We start from the raw sequence: 12,636 nt of genomic DNA on the forward strand, positions 1-12,636 counted from the left end.
GTGCTTGGACAACATGTCTGTGTAGGTGCAAACATCAGCGTGAATAGGCGACAGCAGCAACCAGAGGTCATTCCTGCAAACCACCGCGGCTTCATTAATGACGATTTGAACTTGTAGAATCAACTCAGGGAACAAAGTAAGGGGGACGCAAGCAATGTACAGTCGCGAGTAAAAGAGATTAGCTCAAGTTATGAATCACTGATGAGAAGTGATGATCTCTGTTTACGACGCTGCGGTTTACGAAAACGCCAATAACAAGAATGGGAAGCCTTCCTGAACCTTGAGTCTTGCGTGGAGTTCCACACAAAGCCATCGCCTGCAAAGAATTCAGTTTTTTTTTTTCGCCGAGCTAGTCTTTTGTCATTTGAGATGCTCGCGACTGTACACTGAAATATGACATTTGAAATGACTTCATGCATTTGGTGAAAGGCTGTTCCTTGATGCTTCTCTACCCAGACCCTCCCGAGATCAAGTACGAAGGTCACCCACGCGAGGAAGTAGAGGAAGGCGGCTCGCTAACTCTGAACTGCGTGGCGGACGCCAACCCTCCGGCCAACATCCTGTGGAGGAAGTCGGGCCAATCGAGCATCTACGGCATCAGCCCCAGCATCGACTTCCCCACCATCCACAGGACGGACTCGGGCGTCTACAGTTGCTCGGCGAAGAACGACTTCGGAGAGAGCCAGGAGATTCAGGTCACCGTCAACGTCAAGTGTGAGCTGCTCTTTCTCCTTCGTTTCTCATATTATCCCACCTTATGTCCGAATGCAATCATCATTCATTCTGAAGTCCGGCAAGCTATGCATTGGTTTGCACTTTTCTACACCTTTTCTATGGTTTGTCTCCAACTCTTCTATAGCTTCATTGGACGTGGAGAATGGCGCGACCATGTGTACCGTTTACTCCGCAGTTAACAATAACGCACCAAAAAAGCTAGATGGAGACGAAAGTGCCCTCGGTTAATACTCTTGGAAGCTTAACGTCAACTCGAAGTGCCGCTGTAAGGAAGGGTAGAAAATCATTTAACTGTATTTTGTGTGGCACAGTTCACTTATGAAATTTAGCCACCACTGCATGCCTCCCCCCCCCCCCCCCCCCCTTCACGAAAAATTGCTTCAATAAATAATGCCATTCATACATACTAACAACAGTGAAGAAACTTCTCTCCTGCGCTGCTCGTGTTTTGTTCCTTATCTCTAATCGCGCAAAAAGAGCGCTTCCAGCTCTGTCGTCGTAAAACTAATCTTTTTTTCTTTTTCTGATAGAAGCTGGTGCGATTGGCGAAGTGCCGAAACTTCGAAGCCCAAACTTCGCACTGCCATTTGTTTTATCTCCCACTCTGCGCGAAGTTAAAAAACCCCTGCTCCTAGAGAACAAAAATAAAAATAAACAGAGGTAACACAAGGAAAAAAACAAAATATAGCCTTAGCCGTGACACCGAGGAACAAGGAAACATCCAATATCCATTTCAAGCTGTTCACAGAAAGAAACAGATATTGCAGGATCAACTATGTTTCCTCGCGTACGAAACTTCGCTTACCTGTGCGCCCTAAAGTTCGTTCTAAAGTTAGGCAAGTATTTTGTTAAAAATAAACAGTAATATTCACCCTAGACTGCGCTTTGCAGCGCGTTAGAATCCGAGCTACGATCAGGTATTTACGTTGTTTTGCATAGCTCCCGTTTTGCTGATTACGGTGCATGCGCGTCTGACCGCCCCGTATGGCTGAGCCATCTGTCGTTCGCACTTGCGCCGCGGGCACCTTCAAGTTCTGTCGAAACTTGGGCTCCACCTTTCTCTAGAGCGCCTGCTGCCAGTGTTATGAGTGGAAGTGCACGTCTGTAGTAATTTCTCTGCAGTCTCCAACGAGCGCAGTTTTATTCGTAGGAAGAAATTTGAAAGCGCAGAGAACGTTCCTTAGGAAGTTATAGGTCACGTTGCGAGAGATTTTGAGCTTCCAGCGGCGGGCATTTCTAGAAGGCGGGCGCGGCTGTTTTGTTGGCGCGAATGTTTCATTCCGTTGGATCTCATCCGCTTTTGAATATTTATTTTTATTTCCTTCAAAATGAAGGCTTAGGATTGTGCGATATGGGCCGCTGCTTTACGATCGAAATTCATGCTGATGGGTTTCATTAATACATTAGTAACTTTACTGTGCAACACTTGAGCACTTTTCTTTCATCAGCCACGTACTGGTTGGAAACATGACCACGTTTTTTTGCACTGTGTGTAGTTTGTTTTAGAGTTCGTATTTTTTTGCAGCTGGCCAGGGTGTCAAGGACGCTTTCTGGAAACCTGCGCGCATACCTCTTTCCGTCTGCTGCGTTCTGACTTCCGTGAACGTAACCAACTATTCCGAAAGAACGTTTTACTCACACAGTGTCTAGGTTGACGCGAGATTTTCACTCTGTTGTTTTTTGAAGACAATGTTTTACACGTATCGTTTTACAGCTACATTCCGCACACCAACGCAGTTCTAAGCTAGGAGTCACATGAAGTTGTAGGTCTGACCAGGACGGCCGCATATCAATTACCACTGTCAGATCACCGATATCCGACTTTACCATGTGTTGGCGATCGCTTTGTAGAGATGCTCTTCTTCTGTTCACGTTGGGGTTGTAATTCGTAGTTTTTGCTGCTTTTTGTTTCTTTTCAACCGAGCAGACAGGCCGAATATCATCCAGGTGGAGCCTTCGTCGCCGGCCACATTCAACGTGGACGACGTAATGACGTTGCACTGCGTCGCCGAAGGAAACCCCGTGCCAAAGTTAGTGAACATTTCCTTGCGCCTTGCGCATTCAGTCGATCAAATACTGGAGTCTCTTCAACTCCTTTCTAGTCTGGCTTTCATGTTTCGCATAAAATAAAATAAAAAATCTTCACATACATGTGAGCAAGTGAGACAAGGAGCAATAAGTGCTTCAGCGGAATTACTGGAGTAAACGTGTATTTGTAGGCATGTTTAAGAAAATAGAAACAGTATCTTTCCCGTGTATTTCGCCGAGCAGTTCATTTCGTGTGTACAGAAATGGAGAACACGAAGTTTCATTTTCACGTTCTCTTTCGGCGGCTGTGGATAATTCGGCACTGCAATCCACGGGCAAAACTGTTCGTAGTGTTTTGTTCACAAAAACGCTTGAAGCACCAGTTTTTTGTTATTCCTGCTTACCAGCTTTAAAAGGGATCATGCCCACCCAGGAGGATAGGTACAACATGGTTAGCCCTAGTTTTTGAAGCATGAAATTAGTATGTCGGAAATATGCAGCAACCAGACAGAAGGCATTAACCGGACATCCCGCCCGTCGTATCACCGCGTGGCCAGCTCCGCTCCTGTTCGAAGCTCAATTCTGCTGTAAAACTTTATCGGCGGGACAAGTCACCTGTGCGCCCAGTGTAAAAAAAAAAAAAAAAGCATCAATCCCAGTTATCGGCAGTACATTTTCTAACCAGATCTTTTCGCTTCGCTCCGTCGAACTCTTATGAGCTTTTCATGCTATAATTCACCAGTCTGGCCATTTGCGGAGTACCGGTATACTCAATAAACAGATGCGCCATACAGCGAGATGCTTTGCTCTTTATGTGAAAATAATCGATAAGTTCTTCCTAAAGGAAGGTAGGGAATGTTTGCTAATGCCCCTATTTTCTGGTGCTTACACCTTAATAAGGTATGAGGGCAGGCCATTAGAAACGCCATTGCTACGGGCACGTTTTGAAAGCCGGTTAATAGATACGGTCGTTATGGGGTTATGTTCTGCCCATCGCGTAATCTCATTATGGTAAAATCAGGTCATGTTATTAAGTCATACAGTGTACACCGCCGTTTCAACGTGCTCTTTACCACGAACGTGTACTCTCTCTCGCTTTTTGGCGTCTGCTGTGTTTCGATCGCTGCAGTCATAGTCGCTGAAATGGCTTGATGGAATAACCAGCCGTGCAGATGACTACAAAGAAGCTTCTGGCTAATGCGCCACGCTATACTCGCCGCAGGGGATACGGAAATGGTTGCTACCTGGCATACCGTGCTTACTCAATAAATGCTAATCAGACACTTACTATCGCGCTCATTATTAGCAGCTACAACGAGCTGTGGCAGGATGTCAGTTCTTAAAGCTGTGCGAGCCCAGCGCTGCTGGAACTGTGTGCACACAGCCATTGATGCAAAAAACAAAGTACACTGAATGTTTGGGCAGTTCGGGTGTTTTCTGCGTAAGGGCGGACTGTTTTACTGTAAAGCGAAATCCTCAGTTGGTCCACTCCAGAGGTGTTGCAAATCATATTGAGGTGCTATCCAGGAGTATTGTCCCCTAAGCAGCAATACGTAGCAAGGACGAGCTCGGAAGGTAAAGCTTTCGCAAAGCATGGACATTTGATGTCCATGATTGAAAGCTGCCTGTGATTAACGTCATAGCCTACCAGAATTTTCTTAGGCCGACCGGCGGAAAGCAGTTTTTTTACTAATCATCTCTATATTTGAACTGGTTGACAAACGCAGAGCTTTCAGCTCAGCGTTCACGCTGGTCAAACGTATGCACGAAAATGAAATCAGCAGTGCTGTCTTGATGCCTTTTTCCTCATGGAGCTTTGCGCGACTGGAAGTTTTAAGACGGGGCTAATGTCGTTGAGGTAGTTGGACGACACATTTTGAACGTTTTGATGTTCAGTGAGCAGGAAGCTAGAGTTCTTTCCGTACGGCGTCTGACCACGCGTGCCTTCCGACACCACTTCCCCAGGATCACGTGGCTCCAGCAGAACGGCCGGGACCGCAACGTGTGGAACATCCGCGGCCGCAACGCCACGCTGACGGTAGCCAACGCCAGTTACAGCCACCAGGGCGTCTACAGGTGCGAGGCCAGCAACGTGGTCAAGAACCAGCCTTACCGAGTCCAATCGCCCGAAGTGCGCATCGACATCCGAGGTGCGTATAGCGTGACCGCCTGGCAGGCCTGGACCAGTGTGATGTGATGGTTCTTTTTTTTTAATGCGAAAGCATTTCTAGGCAATGTCGGCGGGGAAGTGTCACCAAAACGTGTCCGTAAGACGTGTCCGTGAAACGTGTTCGCAAAACGTGTCCGCAAAACGTGTCCGCAAAACGTGTCCGCAAAACGTGTCCGCAAAACGTGTCCGCAAAAGGTGTCCGTAAACGTGTCCGTAAACCGTGTCCGCAAAAGGTGTCCGTAACACGAGTCCGTAAAACGTGTCCGTAAACGTATCCGTAAAACGTGTGCGTAAAACCTGTCCGTAAAACGTGTCCGTAAAATGTGTCCGCAAAATGCGTCCGCAGCAGTTGGGACGTTCTCAGAAGAGGTAGCATCAAACGAATGGCTGTGATTGGTAGAGGGCGGTGTGAGGATGCTGCGCAAAAAAACATTGTCGATAGGATAATTAGTTAATTAACCAGAGCCAAAAATGTCTAGGAAACGTCGAAGTAGCGGGGACATCGATATAGCGAGTGTACGGGAAAACAGCCTTGGACGGCAAAATAGTGAGAAAGTAGGCAAAGGCGTGAAATAAACTTTGAAAGGAATTGAAATGTATTTGATGAGGGATAATAAATCGAACAAAAAATTTCATTGACATAGATTAATTAGTTAATTAATTATCAGGAAAACCCATTGGACGGTTGAATAGGCTGGACGGGGATATAGTGGAAGGGAAAGCAACCACGGCGCCGAGTTTGAGAAATCAAAATGGTTGATTGCGATGAAAGAACGTATAATAAGAGGAAATAAATCAATATTTAAATGAAGCATAAGATAATAATGCTATCTCAGTAGGTAAAATTAATTGACAAACAAAAAGAAAATGATCAACAGAGGCAAAGAGAGGCGACGAGTGCCAAGGAGGCGTCCCAATGCGCGTCGCCGCAGTGATCTCTAATATTTCGATTCTGTTCAGTTGTTATCATGCGCCACGCCGGCTAGTTAAGTCAGCGATAGCGACGGCGTGGCGGGGCGTCAGCAAATGGCTGAAGGAAAGAGAGGACTGTAATAGAATAGCGATATTATCTCGGCCTCGTTGCAAGAAGAGTGTGTGTATTACCTGAGTATGGCTGTGCGCCGCGGCGTATTTGAAAGCGAAGAATAGAAGCTTTGTCCTTGCACTCAGGATAGTAATCCCAACTCTGCGCTGACACGCTAGGCTTACTTTATTGCTGTGGAGTGCTCTCCCGGGACCGTTGACCTGGAAGAATGCTTTTGTCAAGCACCACAGGCAAAGGATATTCTGAGCAAGCAACGAAGTGCGCGAGGTTGCGGGGCATTGTTTGGAGTCGAAGAATTATATCTTAATGATATAGTATTTTCACGTCTAGTAGACGCTTTCGAGGCGTTTATACGTTAGAATTAATAGAAGGACTTGCTATGACGTGAGTGCAGTGTGCGTCATTGAACGTAAGCGTAGAGTAAGTTCAGTTAAAGTCTCGTATGCTACGCGGGCAGAGTTGTCAGGATTTAAAGCTCGACAGTTGAAAGGGAATAGCATTTGGGCTTTGGTCGAATCCGGGACGTTGCAATTTGTAGAACGGGAAAGAAGCTTGAAGGGAAAAACACTTATTTCTGAGAAAATGTGATTTAAGACCTTTCCTGCCCTCTGATTCAAACTCGTGTCGTCTACACCTAAAAAAGGCTCTGTGACTGTCGTTTTGAACTGAATCGCTGGTAGCCTAGCATCTGTGCTCCGCGCCAAAGAATTGTGTCTACGCACCGCAGTTTACTTGCGAAATCGGCCGGCGATGGCGACATCTGTAATTTGTTTATTGGTATATTTTAGCATATAAAAGCTCCGTTTTCAGCGAGAGTGATTTCTTTGCGATTAGAACGCGGTAGTCTATCCATCCGGGCCAACTTCAATTTGCCCTCAGGGTCTCTTTAATATGTTCCTTCCCTCACTGTCCCTATGCTGCAGCATCCTTAGCCTTTGTAGTTTTGGCTTCCAAATTGATCTTCGTTGCGCTGGTACCTGCTGTTTACGTCGCAGAGTCGAGGAAAAAAACAAAACGAGAGGATAAGGCAGGATTCCTATCGATGAAACGATGAACGGAGCACTTGGCACCGAATGCAGCATGCTTCAAGAGTAGCAGTTCGCTTTTCGATCCCTTGTCAGCGGAGCAATCGATCGACTGGGATCAATGCAGAGCCGAGTAACTTGCTTGCTTCACCTCTCCATTCCTTCCGCTTGGAAAGCAATGTCCTCAGAGAAGTTGGTGCTGGAATCGCGCGCGCCCTCGGTGCACATACTTTGCATACGGAGCGCGATGCGCGTTGTGGCGACGCGCTTTCGAATATATCAGCCGCATCGCCGTGCTTCGCCCGCATTTAATGAGGCGCGCGCAACTGCGCACAACTTTTCCGTTGCTCTTACGCGGGTGGCGTGCGGCAATCGGTTGTAGTTGTTTTCACGTGCTCGCGAAGCGTGAAAGTAGCCGAGTAAGTTCCGCGAACGCTCTTTCGCTACACGCGGTAACACGGTTAAAGCGGTGCATTTAATCCCGTATACCGTCAGTTCTGGCAACGAGAGAAAATAAATGAAAACATGTTTTCATCAAAGCGATAGCGCTGTTAGGGGTTAGAAAAGGTCGGAATGCCGGCAACCGCAGAGCACAAAGCAGCTGAAGCAAATCCAATGGGTCAACTGAACGAACCACAACTTCAGGAATAATAACGCTGCACCTAAATTGTTCTTAAAACTGCACGAGCTGGCATTTCTTTATTGGACCAACGGTTACTGCTTCGCGATATTTGCGCCGTCTAACGAAGAAATATCGCTAATGAAGGCTCTGAACGCAAACAACGGTTGGGCAGAAAAAGCTCAGTCGAGAGTCACGCCAAAAGTACATCCGTCCGCCGCCGTCGTTACCGGCAGTCATCCTTGCTGCTGCCATTAAAGCATCGTTAGCTTGCGGAGCGGCTTCGGTGGTTGCACGCTGACCACTTCCACGTGTATACGGATGTGTGTATATATATATATATATATATATATATATATATATATATATATATATATATATATATATATATATATATATATATATATATATATATATATATATATATATATATATATATCCATTGTCTCTTGTGCGCTTTATTTCATCTCGCTGTCCGCGCCTCTCGGCCGCGGATGGCACGGCGTAATTGCGCCTCGGGCTGTCCATGCAAATTTCCCGACCGCATCGTAGCTGTTCTAAAGTGGGGACCGTGATCGCACATGTACGCGGGGATTATAAAACGGCCGGAAGTGCAAATTCTCCCCTCCTGAGCGCGTTTCGAATGCTTCGTGCATACTCGAGCATTTTTCAAACGACATCTCTTCGCCCCAGCCATATTTTCATTTGGAGCGCGTGCTGGAAACTGTAAGCTCTTTGCCGCGGGCGCCGTCGGCGTGCTAGGCGTGTTTACCCTGTCTCGTAATGCGCGAACGAAGCAGCTGGAAATGAGCGCGGTTTATGTTTCCCCGAGAGGGCAGCATTCTGAAGCGCCCGTATTAAGAGAACGTTATGAAATTGCGACCAAATGGCACTGGCGGTATCTGGGTTTTGAATAGATGCTGGTAAGATAAATATTGCGCACTGCTCCTCGCTGCATTTTGTTATCGCAAGTGAAAAATGTAGGTAGTACTTTGAATGCTTGGCAGAAATTACCCCGTATGGGTGCCCCGCTTTCATCATTGTTAAGCTCGGTCAGGAAAGCTGGAGAGGGAATACGTAATACCGGTAACGTGCGTTGCTGCCATATATTAAAGGGATCAACATGTCACCATGGATTCAGCTGACAGATCGCCTCGGAGTTTTTGTGTTTTTTAGTGCACATGTGTGCATTCTGCAGCGAATTCGCAGACCTTTCCTTTGTGTATTGTGAGAATTTTACTGCACAAGCGAGTATTTTTGTTTAAACGCCGGTTAAAATAAAAAAGGAAACTCCCATCCGCTGAGCAAGGCTGCACAGTTCTTAACTGACTGTAACATTAAAGAAAATACTCTTCCAAGAACTTTTTCATTCACTTGCTGTGTGGGTCTCCTTGACTAAATTTTTTTTACGGTAAAATAGATTTTAACAGCCTTCAGTTGTGATAGTGTTGGTGAAGTCCACAGCTATGCTAATAACTGAAATTAATCAATGACAGCGCTACAGCAAGCGCTGAAGGACGAGACAGTGTTCTTCGATCCTTTTCTGGTTACATATTTTATATCTGTTCTTGTTGAAATTTATGTCAAGTGAGCAGTTCCAACCGCTCAGATGACAGAATGAATTCGACTTCGTCGCCTTCGGGTTCTTTTTGTCTGAGGTAGATTCCGCAGACTTATATAGGAACATGTACACGCGGCGTAGCAAGGGACACATCAACAACTGAGTTAGCTATTTTGAAAAAGGTCAAAGGGACCATGAAATGGTGTTTACTCAGGTTCAGAAAAGCACACGAGTGATCGATATCCCATCACTCGTCACCGCACCGCCGTGATATCAGCGATTAATAAATTCGCTGGGACACCTAATTACAGTACGTATAGGCAGTGCATCAGCATTAGAAGCTGCTCATGCCTTTACATTGAGTTTCGTGTGATTCTTTCATGGTTGCGTTTGCGGACCGCTTCACATCTGTCTGCACGCAACCAGACATCTCTTCCCATCCTCTGGCCGGTGGTTAGATTTTTCCTCGAAGGTGTGTAGAGGCGGCAACACAGACGCTATTAAGCTACATCGAAAAGTATAGTTTTGTTGCGAAAGTAACACTACACGAGTAGCCGAGCCATTTCGCGGAGCTGACGAATATCCATACTGCGCATGCGCGAAGACCAGTGACGTCACACGGCGCGCAGCTAGCGCGCCGCCGCCGCCGTCGCTGCGTGGGTGACTCAGCAGTGCCCCACCGCGCTCGCCAGTTGCGCATGCGCAGGAGCGGCGCATAGCTAGCGTACCGGGGTCGCCACCGCTGCCGCGCGCTCTCCGTGGCCCCTCTCTCTCTTCTCGTTGCTTTCGCAATCCTCCAGGTTTAACCAGAGCTAAACCACTGCCAATTTTTTTCTTTACTTACGGTGTGGTGACGTCACTTTCGGTCCTGGCAATTATGTGATCAACGACGTATTTTTCTCCCGACGAGGCTTCTAACGCTGTGACACTAAAATTATGCCCTCCCTTTCAACCTCAACTCATACACTCTGGAGCGGAAGAAAAAACTAAGAAAGAAGTCCGGCTGCAAACCTCCGCACCCCATCCCGCCCACGTCACTTGGGCGCGCCCGTTGAGAAGGCTTGTCCAGATTGCTCACTTTACGTCGAATGGGCAAGGACGGCTATGAACGCGCGGTGAGGTGTCGCCCTAGTAGCGAGCAGCAATTGCAAAAAAAAATTGTTTGTGAATTATTGGGTCGATGCAAAGATTTTAAATTTGACTGGAATACTTAGAGAGGCCTTCTTTGCATATTCATTTGATTTGAATCTGACCATCGAAATCATTTCAGAGCCCGTTTAGGGCGTTGTTGCCTTGAGGAGCGACGCTTCTGATTCTCATGCTGGCCTTGATACAGACCTTATTATTCGTTTTTTTTTTCTTTTCTCCTCTTCGGTGCATTGTAGGCCCACCGCAAGTGATGCTGGAGAGCAGCAAGACCCGAGCCGTGGTCGAGGCCAGCAAGGAGGAAGACGCTGCGGTCACGGTGGTGTTCTGCGCCGACCCCAAACCAGTGGAGACCTACTGGAGCTGGGGCTCCTACAAGCTCAAGACGGGCAGTGCCCTCGGACGCTTCGTGGCCGAGCCCCTGCTGTCGGTGAGGCGCCCATTCTAGCCTTTTTGTCCACTTACTTTTGAGTCAGCTCCAGTTGTCCGGTCTAACGCATATATTCCCTCGATAGGCAATCCGCGCATGTAGGTGAACATAAATCACTGGGTTTGAAACACTGTGCGAATTGCTGCGCGTAATAAAATCCGCTCTTTTGTTAAACCTGGAAGCTGAGAGGATAACACATCCGAAAGAGCAAATCCTTGGAAACACTTTGACGTTACGTTTACGACTGTAATGCGCGGCTGCAGAAGGGGTGTTCAAATTGAAACGAAAAAAAAAAAGTATTTTTACTGCGTATTTATAGTTTATCCGGTTTAAACGCTCTAAATATATACCATTTGCCAGGAGGAATCCTTTGTAGCTAAAATTCAGGGGGGGGGGGGGGGGGGGGGGGGGGAGAGGGGGGAGGGACTTTGTTGACCTAAAGTGCAATGAGGCGAATGCGTTTAGTGCGGTGTTGCTGCTTGTGTCACTGATGTGTGGTTACAATGTTAATTAAGCACACAATTGCTTGTGAATCTTAAATGCTGGCGACACTGGAATGTGTTTGGGAGGAATCCGTCTGATTCGACGCCTTTCTGCAAACACTTTCCAGCGTCCTAGACAAGGAGAACTACTTATGCGTTGGCAGGAACTAGCGTAGCCATTTTCTTTTAGCATGCTCGGCTGCGGAACCGAAGGACGGTGGTTCGAATCCCATCGTGCACAAAGATTTTTTTTTCTGGTGTGACTAGAAAAGCGTGACACCTGTGCTGAGAACCTTCTGTCGACAACGATGAGGCATTAAAGGCTTTCGCCTTAATAATGTGTGTGCCCTCATCTAATTTGAGCAATACTAAACTGAAATACATTTTTAAGCATGGGTACATCCTAAACTGCACGTGAACAAATACATAATCCGAGCATAGTTTAGATAGGCTTCTAGTTTTATTTTAAAAAGGGTTTTAGCTATGTATGTAGCAGCACCTTTTTCTGGGCTTTGTCATTAACTGGTTCTTTAATGGCGCGCTAATGCATTTAATGCTTGTTTCTTTATTCATTAACGCCTCAATCAGTCACGTTTCCAGCAGAAGTAATCAATCGTCATTAGGAGCGTAATTGACCCCTGTATTTAGGCACTGTGTTTCAAGACTTGCCAGTTTGCTTGCTTTAAAATTAGTTTTTTGTTTGTGCTTTGCACGTCTTTTTTATTTTTCCAGTTGCTCGTAGATGAACACTGGCCAAGTGCTTGAAATGCACACCTCCTAAATTGTTTTCCTAGTATCAAAAGTTATTTATTAGTCAGGAACCATCTACGTGTTTACTGCTAAGCGTCGTTTTATTCGGTTTTTGAACCATATATAAACATGCAACAACTGGCACTGCAGCGATCTTCGTAGTTTCAAAATATTAAGTAGTTTCTAGGTCTATAGTGTTTACAGAACTGACCAAGTGCATGGCTTGAAGGTGCGAACAGCCGAAGCATGCTGTGCTGTGCGCACAGCCTTCGCTAACAGCCGAGGCATAGTCTGTTCGCCAGGCCTGGGCTCGGAAGTGTGAATAGCCGATTCATGCTTTGCTTTTCACATAGGCCTCAGCCGTCGATATCAGGCGTTCTGTTAATAAACGACCGGAATTGTGGACCGAGTGCCATAGTCAGCAAAGTTTAATGAAAAAGCAGTAACGAATCAATGGACAAACCAACAGTGTTTTGAGTGGCCTTTGTACTGTCATCCGTCGCGTTCATTCTTCAGTAAATAAATTCAGCGTACCTATGAAAGTCATTTTAAGTACGGCCGTGAATTTCACCCGTTCACCCGTTTTTCGATTTTATGCGTAATATATCTTCTCTTAAGACGTGTTCAAAATCTATAATTCTCACT

The 12,636-nt window shown here is 46.4% G+C and overlaps 1 protein-coding gene across 4 annotated transcripts in view; it reads left to right on the forward strand.

The window, feature by feature from the left end:
- LOC149340395 (kin of IRRE-like protein 2) overlaps positions 1–12,636 on the forward strand; it is a 402,153-nt gene that overhangs the window by 347,731 nt on the left and 41,786 nt on the right. For all 4 annotated transcript variants that reach the window (XR_016283604.1, XM_089549155.1, XM_089549156.1 and 1 more), the window contains exons 4-7: positions 457–714; positions 2,663–2,765; positions 4,729–4,913; positions 10,569–10,759. Coding sequence is in view for 3 of the 4 variants with exons in the window: in XM_089549155.1 (XP_089405281.1) it covers positions 457–714; positions 2,663–2,765; positions 4,729–4,913; positions 10,569–10,759 (737 nt within the window). In the remaining variant the exon portion in view is untranslated. The remainder of the gene's footprint in view (positions 1–456; positions 715–2,662; positions 2,766–4,728; positions 4,914–10,568; positions 10,760–12,636) is intronic.

This window comes from Amblyomma mixtum, chromosome 6 (assembly GCF_055824585.1).
Source record: "Amblyomma mixtum isolate Tamu chromosome 6, ASM5582458v1, whole genome shotgun sequence".
Taxonomy (NCBI): domain Eukaryota; kingdom Metazoa; phylum Arthropoda; class Arachnida; order Ixodida; family Ixodidae; genus Amblyomma; species Amblyomma mixtum.